Source organism: Melozone crissalis, unplaced genomic scaffold (genome assembly GCF_028551555.1).
Source record: "Melozone crissalis strain CALT ecotype California unplaced genomic scaffold, PUWL_Pcris_2 ptg000036l_1, whole genome shotgun sequence".
Lineage (NCBI taxonomy): Eukaryota > Metazoa > Chordata > Aves > Passeriformes > Passerellidae > Melozone > Melozone crissalis.
In genome coordinates this window covers 20,636,227-20,652,476 of record NW_026535814.1, presented here as the reverse complement: position 1 = coordinate 20,652,476, position 16,250 = coordinate 20,636,227, and the positions used below count along the sequence as shown (strand labels likewise).

General features: G+C 46.6%; 1 protein-coding gene across 1 annotated transcript; it reads left to right on the top strand.

Annotated features, from left to right (window-relative positions):
- Positions 1-3,594: 3,594 nt before the first annotated feature.
- On the top strand, positions 3,595-14,795 carry HDHD2 (haloacid dehalogenase like hydrolase domain containing 2). The gene is made up of 6 exons (XM_054283472.1): positions 3,595-3,695; positions 6,406-6,614; positions 8,813-8,897; positions 12,057-12,273; positions 12,963-13,026; positions 13,724-14,795. The coding sequence occupies exons 1-6, from the start codon at positions 3,595-3,597 to the stop codon at positions 13,825-13,827; spliced, it is 780 nt and encodes a 259-aa protein (XP_054139447.1). The 3' UTR covers positions 13,828-14,795.
- Positions 14,796-16,250: the final 1,455 nt, after the last annotated feature.

Below are 16,250 nucleotides of genomic sequence, written 5' to 3'. Positions count from 1 at the left end.
GTGGAAACGGGGCAATGTGTGTGTGGAACGTTTTGTATTCCTGTGAAATTTTTTTGGAAAGAAAAGCGGCGTAACCCCATTTCTGCATCCAGACTTAATTTATTCTTACTGAAATAAAGGCCAGCACTAAAGACTGCAGCAGCAGCTTTAAAATAACACGGGTGAAAAGTGATGTTCTCCTCCTTGCTGTGCTTCCAGAGGCGCTGCAGGCACACAGGCAGGGAGAAGGAGCAGCGGAAATCCCACGCTGGAGGCAAAACTGGGACGAGCTTCACCTGACAGGTGAAAAGTCAGGATTCAAAGTGGGGCAGCATCTGAGGATCAGGTGTGCAGGGAATGAGCAGGGAGTGCAGGGACAGCCAGGGGATAACCACACTGCTGCTGTCCCCTCGCGTGGCTTCCAGCAGCTCTGGAACAGTGCTGCAGCTGAAACTGCAAAAAACAAGGAACATGCAACATAAAGTTATTACGTGTCTATGCATCCTAGTAATAGTTGGTAAAACTATATATAAAATTAATGCGTTTGTAGGTTAAAATTCATGTTACAAAATATATAAACTGATATAAATGTGGAATTATAAATATAGGTATAAAAACATATTCATTATAGATATAAGTGGATTATGATATAATAATATATATTACATTATCACTATGGACATATTATGGATTTAATTTAAAACATTACATTGTAGATATATAATGGGAATAATTTCTTCCAAGTATCCAATATATATATATGTGTGTATGTATTTATATATATATATATATATATATATATATATATATATATATATATATATATATAAAAATATATATACTAGTTACCGTGGAGATATTATGGGTATAATATATCCATGTATGGATATGATAACATTTTTATAACGTGTGTATATATATGTATAAATATAACAATATCGATATATGAATACATTATTATGTATGATATCCATACAGGGCATAATATATCCATAATATAGAGAGCAAAAAACATATAGAGATTAAAAAAATAGTTTATGGATATCCATAGTGCATGGCTACGGATACAAACATGTCCATATAGGATATAAGGGATATAATTTACATGATTTATGATCATAGCCACATGAGGTATGATTACATATTACATACATAGGATAAAGAGGCTGTAACAGGTATAACAATAGGGATACAATGCATAGAACGGGTGTAATTTATATAATTTTTAACCATGCCCATGTCACGGTGCGCCCTCAGGGCCCTGCGGGCTGCCCCCCGCGCTGCCTGTCGCGGCTGCCGGACGCTGACCGGCGGCAGGCTCGCTGCGGGCTGAGGTCGGTATTTATTTATGGCAATAATCGTTACAATCTGTTTGTTATTTGCCGCGCTGGCGGCGGGCGGGCCCGGCGCGGGGCTGGGCGGGCGCGGCTCCGCCAGGACCCCGCGGGCGGCGAGCAGAGCGCGGCGGCGGCGGCGGCGGGAACAGGTCAGTGCCGGGGGAGCCGCGCTGGCTGCTCCCCCCTTTCCTTCGCATGGGCACGTCCGCCGCCTTCGGCCGCGAACGGGCGGGCGGAACCATCGGCGTCAGGGAAAGGGGAGCCCGCCGCGGTCGGGACTCCCCCGGTAGGGAATGGGCCAGCCTGTGTGTCTGTTGTGAGCTAGCGGGAAGGGGCGGTACCATCCCCGAGAGACGGGGGTTTTGGGAGACTGGAGTGCGCACCTCTGGCATCCCCATCCTTCCACCCAGGGGCATATATAACCACATATATCTCTATAGAATATATCACATATATCTCTATAGAATATATCCCTCTTTCCCTTAGGTGGTGTCTTGTGTTCCTCGTGTCCTTGTCCCAGAGACCGGGGCTGGGGTGTCCCTTTGTCCTGACAAGGTGAGTTTTCCCTGGGATGTGATTAGGAAAACTGAGGTTCTGGAGGCTTTTTAGGACTTCTTGGCAGTCCATGAGCTTTTTCCTTAAAATCAGGGTGTGCTGAAAATGACTCTGCTGATAACTTCCATATTTCCCAAATAAATGGACTGTGAACAGCAGAACCGATGGAAATGTAGAGTAAAAATAAAATAGTAACAGTAAAATAAAAACAGTAACAGTAGTAATAATAGTGATGATAATAATAATGATAGCAGCAATTTCCATTGAAATTGATGAAGCTTCTTAAGGAATTCTGTTTTAAGCTGTGTGTCTTTAGCATTTAACTTTGGCTTTAACAGTAAGAGAAGCATTTTTATTTATTTTCTTATTGCAGAGAACCAGCAGGAATAACGGTAGTGGAACATCAAAGTTTCCTGTTGTGTGTGTGTGTGTGCACGCCACGTACCTGCGACCCCAGGCCCACATGACCATTTATAAAAATGTCTGCAAAGATAAAACTGACAGAAATCTATTAGGACAGGTTCCAGTCATAGTGTTGACTACTTTGTGTGCTTTTTTAAAAGTACAGACATGCTACATGCTCTATGTAACCAAACTAGCTGAGCACAAAATTCTGGTCACTCATAGGGTTGGCAGATCCCAGAATGGTTTGGTAGAAAGGGACCTCAAAGCTTATCCCATCCCGCCCCCTGCCATGGCAGGGACACCTTCCACTATCCCAGGCTGCTCCAAGCCCCATCCAGCCTGGCCTGGGGCACTGCCAGGGATCCAGGGGCAGCCACAGCTGCTCTGGGCACCCTGGGCCAGGGCCTGCCCACCCTCCCAGCCAGCAATTCCTAATTCCCAATCTGCCAAAATCTGTCCCTGCCCTCTGGCAGTGGGAGCCATTGCCTGGGTGCTGTCCTTCCATCACTTGGAAATTGTCCCTTAGGTACTGAGAAGCCAAATTCAGATTACCCCAAAGCTTTTCTTCTGTAATCCCAACTCTCTTGGCCTTTTCTTGTGTAATGAAGAGGAGAAAATCTTGCTGTCTAGGATGTTTTCTGAGAAACAGCTCCTCAGACTTGTTCATAGAGTAAAATGCAGCGCTCGCAGCCCAAATGAGTGGGAAATGTTTGTTTCTGGAGACAGATCTTTAACCAAGGGACTCAAACATCACCTCTCTGTTCACCTGGTGCCTTTACCCTTCAAATCCTGGCTTTTATTTTGGGCTGAATACGTGGAACCAGAAAAACTGCCCCTTTTGCAAGAGTGTGGAGTGACCCTTTGTGGTTCTGGATTTGCCTGAGCCCTGAGAGCTTCCTGGCTAAAAATCTGAAAAAATCCTGACTGAGCTGCCTCAGAGTGGCTGCGGTGTGGGCTGCATCACTCTTACAAAAAACAAAATCAACAATTTCCACTTTGGCTGAGCATTTTGAGCTTTACAGCCAAAATGCAGCTTTAGAGACGCAGCTTTAGAGCACTGTGTCTTTATTTTCACTGTTGGTGTCGGCAGGACGTGCTGAGGCCTTGCGCCAGCAATCCCAGGCCTAATGGCCCTCTCTCTCCCCAGAACCCTTGAGTCCTTCAGACAACTTTATTTTATTTTGATGCACTTAAAGAACAAACAGCACCCGATTTCCACAGAGTCTTTGTGAGGAAAAACACCCCACTCCATATCAGTTATGTGGGTTTTGTTTAACTCCCCAGCAGTCCCAGGTGCCTTGGCCTGTCCCCGGGCGCGATGGCGGCACGGCGTGCGCTGAAGGCCGTGCTGGTGGATCTCAATGGCACCCTCCACATCGAGGACACAGCTGTGCCCGGCGCCCAGGAGGCCCTCAAAAGGCAAGTTTCCCCTCTCTTCTGGGTTTGCTCTGGGAGGTTGTGTCAATGCTGTTTGCACAAAGGGGTGGGTGAGTGGGGTGAGCATGCGGCCGAATCCTTCGCGCTGTGTTTGTGCCAGGAGAGCTCGGCAAAGGCTGCACAGAGATACTGGTGTCACCTGAGCCCCTGCTGCTTTCCTCAGTGGCTCTTCCTGTGTTTTCTGAGCCTTTTCTAGACATAAAACCCCCAATATTCAGGGTGTCTCCACTGATTCACAGGTGAGACAGCCACAGCTGAAGTTGAGTTCTGGTGAATTACCCCAAAATCAGTTCAGCTGAGCTGTTCCTCAGGGCTCTGATTGTCAAATCTTTTAGATCTGTGCTGAGATAAAGTGGGATAACAGAAAAGCTTGGTCTAGGGAGCAAGGCAACCTCTGCAGCGTTTTAATTTCATTCAGACAAGGCTTTTCTTGGTTATTACTGTTTTTAAAGTTTCTTTCTGCTAGGTAGGTAACCTCATTTCTTTTTACTTTTGTAGGAATTTTAACACATTAATAAACAGGGCAGTCAAATTAACTCTTTCTCTTTTGGTTAAAGGGTGCCTAAAGACACTGAGGCACAGCAAAGTGATTTATTCCAGCCAGGTCAGTGGTGAAATAGGACACACAATCCCAGGAATATTTGTGATGTTTTTCTGGAGAAGACATCTTGCAATGGATGAGGAAAAATCCCAGAGTGATAAGTGATATTGTGGTGAATGAAGGGGGACGCTTTAGGATTCTGGGGTAAGGATTAATCAGGCTATAGGAGGAGAGCTGGACTCTCTACTGGAACTGAATGGGCTGCTAAGGGTTTTGTAGAGCTGGACTGTAGCTCAGAGGAAAAGTTCACAGAGGGATGAAAAAGCTGCATTTCCCACAGGTAATGGTGTGCAAGTTATTATGTCCTTAAGATGTAAAACTGCAAGGAAGTAAAAACTGCTGAAACACTGGGTACTCCTTCATTGCCCTTTCACTCACTACACTGTTTCCTGCTGCAGGGAGAAATAAGAGTAAATGTTCCTGAAATTCCATATAATATATGTGTGCTGTCACAGGTATGGAGGGCAGGTGGCAGAGAAAACAGCCAGGTCTTTTGGCTCAGAGGTTTGGAAAAAATTATTATACCACTCTCTTTTCTGCCAGTCCACATCCCTCTCCTTCCCAAAGAGAAGCTGGAAGGAATGGCATGCAGCTTGCTTAGGGAACAAATGGAGAGGTGCCTATTTTAGGGTTACTACATTCACAGTGGCCTATTGAGGTCCAGAGGGAAAAATCATAATATTTTTTATTTTATGATCAACCAGGGGACTCTTTCATCAGCTCATACATGTGAATGGTCAGTGTAAAACAAGAGATAGAAGGAAGTGGCAGGTGAAAGCAAGTCTCCAACTTTATTCTGATGTTCTCCACACAGTCCTGATGCCTGTGTTTGTTCCTATAGCAACAGAGAAAGTGATGGTGGGGGAATAATTAAAGGGAATGCTGTTGAAACTGTCACTTAAAATTATTTGATTGTTTGGTAGCATTTACTGTCAGCACAGGGCAATAATGTGGTTTTATGTGATACTGGCGTTCCTCAGGAAAGGGGGAAATGGCTGCAGAAGCTGACATAAAACCACCACCAAGGTAACACAGGCTCCTGGAGCCTCCTGAACGAGCCACAGCTGCTGGGAAATTCACCCAGCAGTGGAGTTCATATATTAATTCAGCATCAAGTTTATTTTGTTTGCTAATTTTGATCAAGAAACGGGACTGTCATATTTATTGTGTGGTTTGAATAAAAAGGCTTTTCAGATAAGTTATCATGGATGTGCTGGCTGCTGCTGTGAAGAGGGAGCTGCAGTCACATTTTTCCTCAGGAATTTTTGTGGTAGAGGAGGGAGAGGAGGGGAGGATGACTTGTCTTGGTCTGTGGGGTGTAATTCTTGCTGTCTGTTCCACATCACACAAGTTTTTGTGTGGCACTAGTCACACGTGTGCTCTTTGCATCTGTCTCGGAATCTCTGCTGGTCACAGTGACCCCAAGATGCGTTAGAAAGTCTCTTTTCCCAGCCCAGCAGTCGAAGAAGGAGTCAGAGCTCTTCTCATTCTCAAGGTCGTTTATTGTTTCTTATCTATAAAATTCTTCCTCCGACCTGCTGAGGTCTGTCTGGCAGGTCGGGTTGTGGCACACTGCTCGTCCTTGGGGCAGTGTTATCTTTTTATAATATAAACTATGTGTGCACTATTTGCAATAACTTCCCAATACCTATCACCTATGTTAGACAGTGAGCTTCTACTCTAAACCAATCCAAAAGTGCCAACATCGCCCTGAAGATGGAGGCCAAGAAGAAGGAAAAGGAGAAGGCACACCCAAATTCCTCCATTCTGAGACCCCGAGCCCCCATTCTAAAAACCCCAAAAATCTATTTTTCACCCTGTGATGAATTCACTATCATTCTACTTAAAGTTTCATGGCTTGTAAATCCTCATATAAAGGTTGGTATTTTTTGTCATGGGTTAAGATCAAAGGCACAGGTGTCTTGGACTCTGTGCCAAGGTGTCTGAGCCCCCTGGGCAGGGGTTCCAGAAGAAGAATTTCCTGGGTACTGACACATCTGCAGCCTTTGGGGCTGTTTTTAGCCCCAGAGAGAAGCAGAGGTGTGGGAACAGCAGGAGCCTGTGTCCAGTCTGCCCCCGTGTCCCCCCCAGGCTGCGCAGTGCCCCGCTGACCGTGCGGTTTGTGACCAACACCACCAAGGAGAGCAAGGGGGACCTGCTGGAGCGGCTGACGCGCCTGGGCTTCGACATCGCCGAGCACGAGATCTTCACCTCCCTGACAGCAGCCAGGAACCTCCTGGAGCAGCAGCAGGTGCGGCCCCTGCTCCTGGTGGATGACAAGGCCCTGCCTGATTTCACAGGTGAGGTGCTCAGGAAGCAGCTAATTAACGAACAGCAATTAACGAGGCATTGTGCTCTCGATCGTCTACAGACCACCAGCCGTGGTGGAGCCTGAAATGTGGAATGCTGCAGGGTCATAAAGGTCCATTCTTCATTTTAAATCAAACATCAAAACAGCCTGAAGTTGTATCTTCTTGAGGAGCAGTGGGAATGGCAGCCAAGGCCTTCAGATAGTCAGGAATTCAGGTAAAACTCGGTGCTTTCCATTCATTTCCAGTGTAAAATATGAAGTAGTAGTTATCACCAAGTTTTTGGTGCTTTATTGGACCTACCAGTGCTGATTTTTTTTGTAGCAAAGATGTGTCAATTTGTGCAATACCTGACTTCCAGCAGAGGTGTTACTCATAAAGAGCTGAAAAAACAGTGTGTAGGCACACACAACAGGCTTTTTCTCTGTTCATAGATTATTATTAAGTGCAAAATCTCCAGGCTATTATTGCTGATCTTATATTGAACATTTAGGTTTCACCCCATGTACTTGGATACCTTCACTGGTGACAGAAGGTTCATCAGCCTGAGTCCTCTAAATTGTCATGCCTAAAGACTTGGTTAAAATCTGCTTTGCTGTCAGATGCTCCCATTTCCCTCCCTCAGCAATCAAGGGAGCAGAAAATGATGTGTTCTCACTTGGATATCAAGAGTAGCAAAGATACCCACATTTTTAACATACTTAGAGTTGAAAACTGTATACTGTACACTCAAAATTTCTTATTTAAAGTCAAGGCAAGCAGAAGTTTGGATGGGTTGCCTTGCCCTTGCCTTACAAACTGAAATATTTTGGCTGTGTAATTTAAGTAGGCTGTAATCTTGCCAGGATCTAGGAGTTTTCTGTTAAATTTTGGTGCCATAGTCTGGTCAAAAAATTCAGGGCTGTCAATGTTCAGGAGAAAAACCTCTGTGAGAGCAGTGAAACCTGGTAATCTGTTCTACCTAACAGCATATTCAGAGAAATGTGCCCCCAGCAATATTCAGCAATATTTGTGCTCCAGGAAGGCTTTCCTGGGTAAGAAACAGCAGAGGCAGCAGCTCTTTCACTGACAGCATTTAAATCAGCTCAGTCTCCATGGTTTTGGGATCTTTCCATCAGTTTTTCGTGAGCTGATGCTAATTTTGTAAAAGATAGCACAGACACAGGTAACTTGGGGGCACGTTGGTGACTCATCTGTACTGCTGGGGTCTGGAGTGGGTTGTTTGATTTGTTTTTTCTGCAAGGGCTTTGGCTCACATATCCCCAGTGCTGCCTTTGGAACATGTAAGTACAGTGGAGAGTGCTTTAAATTCCAGTTAATGGCTGCTATTGAGCCGTTCTTGGCTAATCTCTCTGTTAAAGTCGGGCACAGGCAGATGAAGGAATCCTTTCCTGGTTTAAGGGCTCAGATGCTTCTGGGCGATGTCACAAACCCACTGTGGCACCTCTGAGGGGATTTTCTGCTGGCTGAGCCACCTGAGGGACATGCAGCAGGAGACCTGAGCCAGCCAGGAGCTCTGGTGGTCCTGCTAAAGGTGCAGAGGGTGTGTCTGAAGGTGGAACAAAATCCTCAGCTGATAGCATGCCACTAGTGAAACCCTGCTGCTGGTGCTTCTCTGCTTCCACTGCTGGTTCTGTCCAGGGGTGGGACTGCAGTGGAGGGCACTAAACCACCTTGAAAAAAAACCTTCCAGAAAAGCCCAAATTTATTTAGGGTAACAACTTTTGGGCCATGTTGCAGTACTGTCTTTATTGTCAGAATCAGACTGGTGCATGGAACAACAGTCAGTGGAATTTCCTGTGGCTAAAGGGAGTAGAAAAACTGGATGGGATTCACTTGAATTCCTGCTTTACTGTCTTACAAAGCACATAAATATATGTGGAGAGGGGTTCTCATATGGCAAGCCGTCATTCATTTAAAAGAGGGATTTTTTTGTCCTGCTGCATTTCAGTGGGAGCAGTAGCAGAATCATCCCAGAGCTGCTGTTAAGACTGTCCAGATCCTAGAGGATGGAACAGTCTGGATAGACCAGCACCTTTTCCACAGATGCTTTCTTCATCTGTAAAAGACATAAAAGCAGTCTCTGTGCTACAACTGTGTCAGAAAATGCTTGGTTTTGCCTTAAAGTGATTAAATGCACTTTGCCGACTGTGGGCTGCTAAGTGTGAATGAAATCCTGTCTTTCCTAGGGATTGGCACGGATAACCCCAATGCTGTGGTGGTGGGACTGGCTCCTGAGCACTTCCACTACGAGATGATGAACAAAGCCTTTCGGTAAGGCAGCCCCTGGCAGGGGCTGGAGGGGGGGCTGTCTTCTGCTGGGCTCTCTTTCTAGGAATAAAAGAGTGGTAGGAATATCACACACTATGCAGCTTGTGAGGGAGCCACTAACTTTGTGGGATTTGGGTTCTCCACCAGGAACTTGAGGCAGTCCAGACCTCATTTTTACAGCTTTCAGGCTAAATAATGCAGAAGTGCAGTCACAGCTGTCACTGAGGGGAAAAGTTAGCAATTCATCAAGGGGAAATACACAAAACTAGGGATGTGGGAAAGCATTCTCAGAATTAATTGGGCTGGAAAAGACCCCCATCCCATTGAGTCCAATCTGTGACCAATCCCCACTGTGTCACCAACCCAGAGCATTGACTGCCACATCCAGGTCTTCCTTGGGCACCTCCAGGGCATCTCCTTCCAATACCTGGCCAGCCTTCCTGTGGGGAAATTCCTCCTCATGTCCAACCTGTGCCTGCCCTGACACAGCGTGAGGCTGTTTCCTCTTCTCCAAGAGGAGAGGCAGATTCTGTGTTCAAAGCCCAGCCTGCAGAGCCTGTGTGCTGTAGGGAAGGAATCAAGGAATCCAGTGTTTAGGGCAGATTATTCCTTACCTGCCTAATGCAGGATATCCAGCAATATCTTCTGAAGGATCTTCTGTTCAGGGGCGACCAGCACAACCTGTTGGGCCAGGTGGGCTGTGGAGCTGGTCTTGAGTGTTTTATTTTTAATGCTCTTTTTGCCTCTAGGCTGAGGGGTAAGTCAGAGCCACACTCCATCTGTGAACATCCATGAGTGCAGAACCATGTGTTCTTCTCACTGGTTCTGGCTTGACTCCACACTATATTTTAACTTGAAAAGCCTGTTCAGCTTTCAGACTCTGGATGTGAGCCTGTAGGTGAGCACAGCCCCGGTGATGTGTGGAATGAGCCCTTCCCCATCTTTGCTCACTGGATGGGGGCTACTAGGTTCTGCACCTTGAAATCCAGTGAAAACCCTCACACCAAACACCTTAACCTGTCTTTAAACCATAAAATTAGAAGAGGGAGTATCAGTTACTGCCCACCAGTGTCTTAGGGAGGTTTCTTGGAGTGAGAGGACAATGCTGTCCTCATCTGCTGCCAGTTCTGTGTTCCATCAACAGATGTTGACCCAAACTGACCCTGTCTGCCTGGTTAGTGAGCCTTGCCAAAGGCATTGATTTTGGAATTTTACTTTGGGTCATTAGTGGACTCTTAATTTCACAACTGCATGAGCTTAACCTGTTCACTATCGCAGTGCTTACATCAATTGATTTGTATTTCTGTCCTAAATATATTAATTGTTGAATAATATCCATTGTTTGCTTCGGGCTGAGGAATAAGACACTTTAAAAAAGCCAGGATGGGTTCTGTCTGGCCTGTAACACCTCACTGACTTGTTCTGGGTGTTTCCCCCCATTCTCTGTGGGGGATAAACTTTTGCTGGTGTCAGTTCTGTTAGATCTGATGGAAACACTGGGCACTGGCACATTCTCTTCTTGTCGAGCCTTGCCCTATTCCTTCCCCTTTACTGCTCAATAATTAAGTCACTTGGGATTTGCGTTGAAAATGGAATTGCATCGGGATTGCAGAACTCAGAGGTGAATCTGATTAAATGCAGATATCTAAGCGCAGGTTCCTGTGTCTGTGCTGGTGATCTGGGCTCTGGAGGGATAAGAGAGGCACTTCAGGGCATTTTTTTACCTAATAGTGCTTAAAATAGGACAGTTGAACTGTGCCCTAGGAGTGCCTTTTCCTCTGCACCAGCTGTGAGGAGCCCAGGCTGACTAATTATGTGGTAGACAACTATTCCATTGACACCCAACATTAACTTAGGTAAATCTAACCCAACATGAGTCCCAAAACGAGATACACAGAGTCTGGCCGTTCTCCAGGCACCACTTGAAATGACTGAGACTAAATTTCTCTTCCTTTATAAGCGGGATTTTGATGCCATGTTTGAAAGAATTCTCTCAGGTGAGATCTCTCTTGCAAACTGCTGAACATAGTGGTTGTGGTGATGCTGTCAAATTAAATTTTTCTGTGTCCTAGAGGCATCCTCCCATCATGAACCATGTCTGGCTGCTCACAGAAACACAACCTAGCTCTCTTCTTTTTCAGCTTGCTTTGGAATGCATTGATTCAATAGGAGTGTTTTGTGATAATTAAGTGAAATGAAATATCATTTACGCCCTGCTCAGAGCTTCCAGACTGCTCTGCAGACATCCTCCAAGGAGAATCCATCTCACCTCAGCCAGCCTCCTACAACAGGGGCAAAGCAAGACTTTGTTTTCCTAAAGGCTTTTGTTTTCTTTTGTTTTGTTTTTTGTTTTGTTTTGTTTTGCAAATCAGGGGTTGAGGGGAAAATGAATCCTCATTTCTGCCCTGAGAGTAACAGCTAATGTTTTACGCTGGTGTGATAAAGATTGGAATGACCTGCATTACCTGGAGAAAGTGTAAAATCAAAGGGAAGATGTTTGGCAGTGCAGAAGGCAGTTCAGTGCTTGTTGCACTGAAACTTGGGAGGGGAGGACTGCAATAATTGCTGTGCTTGGTGCACCAGGAGCATTCCTGTAGTGCAGCACCTACACAGCTTCCCTTTGCTGGAGGACAGGGGGATGCAGTGTCTGCTGTAAGGAAAATCTGCTGGGCACATAACAGAAATGGGAGAGCCAAAGATGAGCTGCAGGTTGTGTGGAATTGAGCCTGCTCAAACTCCCAGGGTTAACAGGGAAATTCAGAGGGACGTGGATGCCTCAAATGGCTTTGAAGTTTTTTAAATGTAACTTCTTACTGTAAATCCTTCAGTGCTAAAATATAAAGATCAAATTATTCATCCTGTATTTGTAAGAAATTGTTCCCTGTGAGGGTGGGCAGGTCCTGGCCCAGGGTGCCCAGAGCAGCTGTGGCTGCCCCTGGATCCCTGGCAGTGCCCCAGGCCAGGCTGGATGGGGCTTGGAGCAGCCCGGGACAGTGGAAGGTGTCCCTGCCCATGGCAGGGGGTGGAATGAGGTCAACTTTAAAGTCCCTTCCAACCCAAACCATTCTGGGATTGTGTGAAAGCCTCTTGAGGCCTTCAGTTGTAAATATACTTCCTTTAATATAATTTTTGTGCTCTCTTCTTCATTCATTCATTCTTTAGGTTGATTTTGGATGGGGCTCCTCTCATAGCGATCCACAAAGCCAGGTATTTCAAGAAGAAGGATGGCCTGTGTCTGGGACCTGGACCTTTTGTGACAGGGCTGGAGTATGCAACAGACACCAAAGCCACTGTGGTGGGGAAGCCAGAGAAGACTTTCTTCCTGGAGGCTCTGCGGGGCACGGGCTGTGCCCCCGAGGAGGCCGTCATGATCGGAGATGTACGTGGGCACAGCCTCAGAGAGGGGCTCCAGAGCATGGAACTGTCTTTTCTAGAGAGAAAACAGAGCTGGGGAAGGACCCAGGAGCAGCTGAGGGAGCTGGGAAGGGGCTGAGCCTGGAGCAAAGGAGGCTCAGGGGGGCCCTTGTGGCTCTGCACAGCTCCTGACAGGAGGGGACAGCCGGGGGGGTCGGGCTGTGCTCCCAGGGAACAGGGACAGGAGCAGAGGGAGTGGCCTCAGGCTGGGCATGGGGAAGTTTAGATGAGATATTAGAGAAAAATCTTCATGAAATAAGACTTTGAGCACTGGCACAGGCTGCCTAGAGCATTGGTGGAGTCCCCATCCCTGGAGGGGTTTAAAAGCTATGTGCATGTGTGGGCCATGGGTCACTGGTGGCCTGCACAGTGCTGGGGGAAGGGTTGGCCTCAATGGTCTTAGAGGACCTTTCCAACTTAAACAATTCCATGAAAGTTCACAGGATTTAGTGTGTAATCCATGGGGTTTTCTCTCTTACTTCAGTCACTATTTGATCAGGCAGAGAACACACACAAAACCACTCCTGTGACAGTGTGACCAATGGGTAGCTGAAAGATCTGACTCTGTGTCACTGCTTTTAAGTGATGTGCAAAGCAGAGAAGGTTATGGAAGTGTCTGTGCCCACTAACCCCTGCCCTCCTGTTGTGTCCCAGGACTGCAGGGATGATGTTGGTGGTGCCCAGCAGGCAGGCATGCGTGGGATTTTGGTAAGGACGGGTAAGTACTCAATGGATTTCAGGAGACAGTGGTGCCTTCAGTGGTGTCACTGTGTGCCCAGAAGTGAAGGGGCTCTGAGCTCTGGGGCCAGCCCCCACCTTCCCCATCCCTGCTGGGGTGGGGCCTGTCAAGCAGAACATTGTGACAGCAGGGCTGGAGGACAGCACAGACCCCAGCTGATGGCAGGGTGACCAAAGTCATGGATGGGGACAGCTGCTCTTGTAGGTGTGAATTTTTGCTCTGACTCAAAAATCCAGAGCAGTAATCACAGAACAGAGGGAGCTGTTACTGTCACACCTTGGCTTGCCAAAATCAGTCACAGCAATGTAACCTCTGATTGTGCAGGAGCTCTGGTGACATTCCTTAACAATTACAAATGTAATTTTGCTTTGTATGGAAGTGGAACCTGGAGGGATTGACAGGTATTGTTTGTGTTGTTGATGGACCCATGGACTGGGAAAGATCTCTTTGAGGTGGCAGCTGCTCATGCCACACAGTTTGATATGTTGAAAATGAAGGGAAGTTATCCTGCTTTTCTTGAGAAGAGTCTTCAGAGAGGTGCTCTTCATCAGGAACTGTAGTGATAGAACAGGGAGTATTGGGTTCAAAATGAAAGACATGAAATTTAGGTTAGAGATTTTAGGAAGGGGGGAAAAAAGGGAGTTTGGTAAACTAACTTCGTGTTAATCTGTTACAGGTAAATACCGTCCAGCAGATGAAAACAAAATTAACCCGGCTCCCTACTTGACCTGTGAGAATTTCCCAGAGGCAGTGGAACATATCCTGAAGCAGATGTTGTGAGAAAGGGAACAGGTAGCTTGAAGAAACATCTGTTTCACACCATTTCCTTCATACTTGCTTCAAAAATTAAGTCCCAAGATCAGTGCATGCGTGGCATCCACCAGAAACCACCCTGGGCTGTGAGGGGCAGGGGATCCATGTGGGCCCAGCACAGGCACACACACAGGGCAGTGTTTCCTTATTTCCACTTTTCAAAGAATACCTGATGAAAAGTGCCATCAGGAAAGTGTCACCTTCTGCAGAATAAGCTAAACTGAAAACATGCACTGAAAACACTCGAGTAAATAAAGCTCAGACAGAGCCTTAGAGCTCAGTGGCCTGTAGTGATTTCACTGATGGCTCTGCTCTGACTTAAAGGTAGAGATTATGCTCATGTAGAAGTGACTCTTAAATGAAAATATCACCATTGCTTAATAATAACTACTGTGGCTGTCTTTCATTAGAGATCCTGTTATTTGCTTTTCAAATTTTACATAAAATTAAAAACTGTCAGCATTTTACAGATGTTTTAATTAGATCCTGTTATTAAAAAGAATGATACAGAAACAAAACTCTGGTATTAAATGCCTTAGAGACTGTGACTTTTTAAAATTAGTCTTCAGCAGGGTCCTATTAATGCTACAGTTGCAAAATTTCACTTTTGTTGGGGATTTTTTTGTTTCTTTTTAATGTTATGGAAAAAATCCTTCACAAGCCATGGGGACAGATTCCACTTTTTACAGTTGGTTAGCAGAGCTGTAAAATGAAATTTAATTCTGTAGCGTGCAATGCTTTTCCTACGTACTACATCCCCCAATATGAACCAACTTTGTAATGATGGTAAATGGCTTTTCTGGTCCATTTGCAAACTGTAATAATCAAAGTCCTTTACAGTTGTTTTACAGTGCTCCTGTGTGTTAAATTATTAGATTGTAATTATGCATTACTGGAGTATTAACCTTATTGAAAATACAGTTTTGTGTTAATGAGCCATGCTCGTTCTTGTTAAACAAAACCATGGTGATGAATGAATTCCTCACATGTGACAGTGTCTCTCTGCAGCCTCCCTTGGTGGGTGGTTACTACGTTCAGATTTAGACTATGCCAGGAACAGAATGGGTGGATGGAGGAGATTTTGCAGTAGAAACTCAAGAATAAATCACAGAATCTCAGAATCATTTAGGCTGGAAAAGTTATCTAAGATCATCGAGTCCAACCATTCCCCAGCACAGCCAAGGCCAGCAGTGACCCACGTCCCCAGGTGCCACATCCACACAGCTTTTAAATCCCTCCAGGGATGGGGACTGCACCACTGCCCTGGGCAGCTGTGCCAGGCTTGGACAATCTTTCCCAGGAAGAAATAATTCCAAATATCCAACCTGAACCTCCCCTGGTGCAACTTGAGGTTGTTTCCTCTCATCGTGACACTTTCTGCCTGGGACAAGAGACCTCTGAGGAACAAAGCCATCTTTAGATAGTGTCTGTGGGCCCTCGTACTGCCAGCTTCAGTTTTGCATAAATTCACACGTCTGGGTTTTGTGCCAGCCATTCTGAACCTGTTGGTTTCTGCTTGGAAGGATGGATGTGAGGGAGGTCTGTGGCCTGGGGTCACACTCAGGTGCAGGAGGTGGGAGATGTACCAGCAAAATCCTGTGAAGGTATTTCCCTTGGAGACTTCCAATAATGTGTGACTGATGCAGGAATAAAAGGGACTGTCAGTGCCTCAGAGGTCCTGGAATGTGCTGGAAAGTTTGCACAACCGTGGTGCTTGGAATGCAGACACACACAGCCCAAGAAAAATTGAGAACTGCATGGAGGGGAAGTGTATTGGTGAGCAAGGAAGGGGGTGAGAGAGGGCAGTGATGGGACCTGGACCCTGAAAAAATGACAAAAAATGAAAAAATGTTGGAATTTCTGATGGGAAGAGTGCAGGACACATAGCAGTGCTGGCTGCACCTGGCCATGTGTGTGAGCAGGACAGTTCAGCTGGGGGACATTTGGCACAGCCTGCACAGCTCCCTGCAGCACCCACGGGCAGGGCAGGCTGGCACACCTGGGAAGGGACTGCAGCATCCCTCCAAGGAGGCCAGGCTGAGGGAGCTGGGGCTGTGCAGGGCTGTGGGAAGGCCCTCAGCCCTGGCTGTCCCTGGCTGTCCCTGGCTGTCCCTGGCTGTCCCTGTGTGCAGGGAGGGACAGAGCAGGGCCCAGGATCTGCTCCAGGCCCAGCAATGGCACCAGAGCCACGGGCAGGGACTGAGCCCAGCAATTCCCCTGCACAGGAGGAACAAAAACAGAGACCAGACAGGGGTGGAGTCTCCCTCAGCAGGGATATTCCAGAGCCCTCTGGACACAATGCTGTGCCCTGTGCTCTGGGATGGCCCTGCTGGAGCAGGGATGTGGCACCAGCTGTGATCCCCTCTGGTCCCTTCCAGCCTGACCCATGC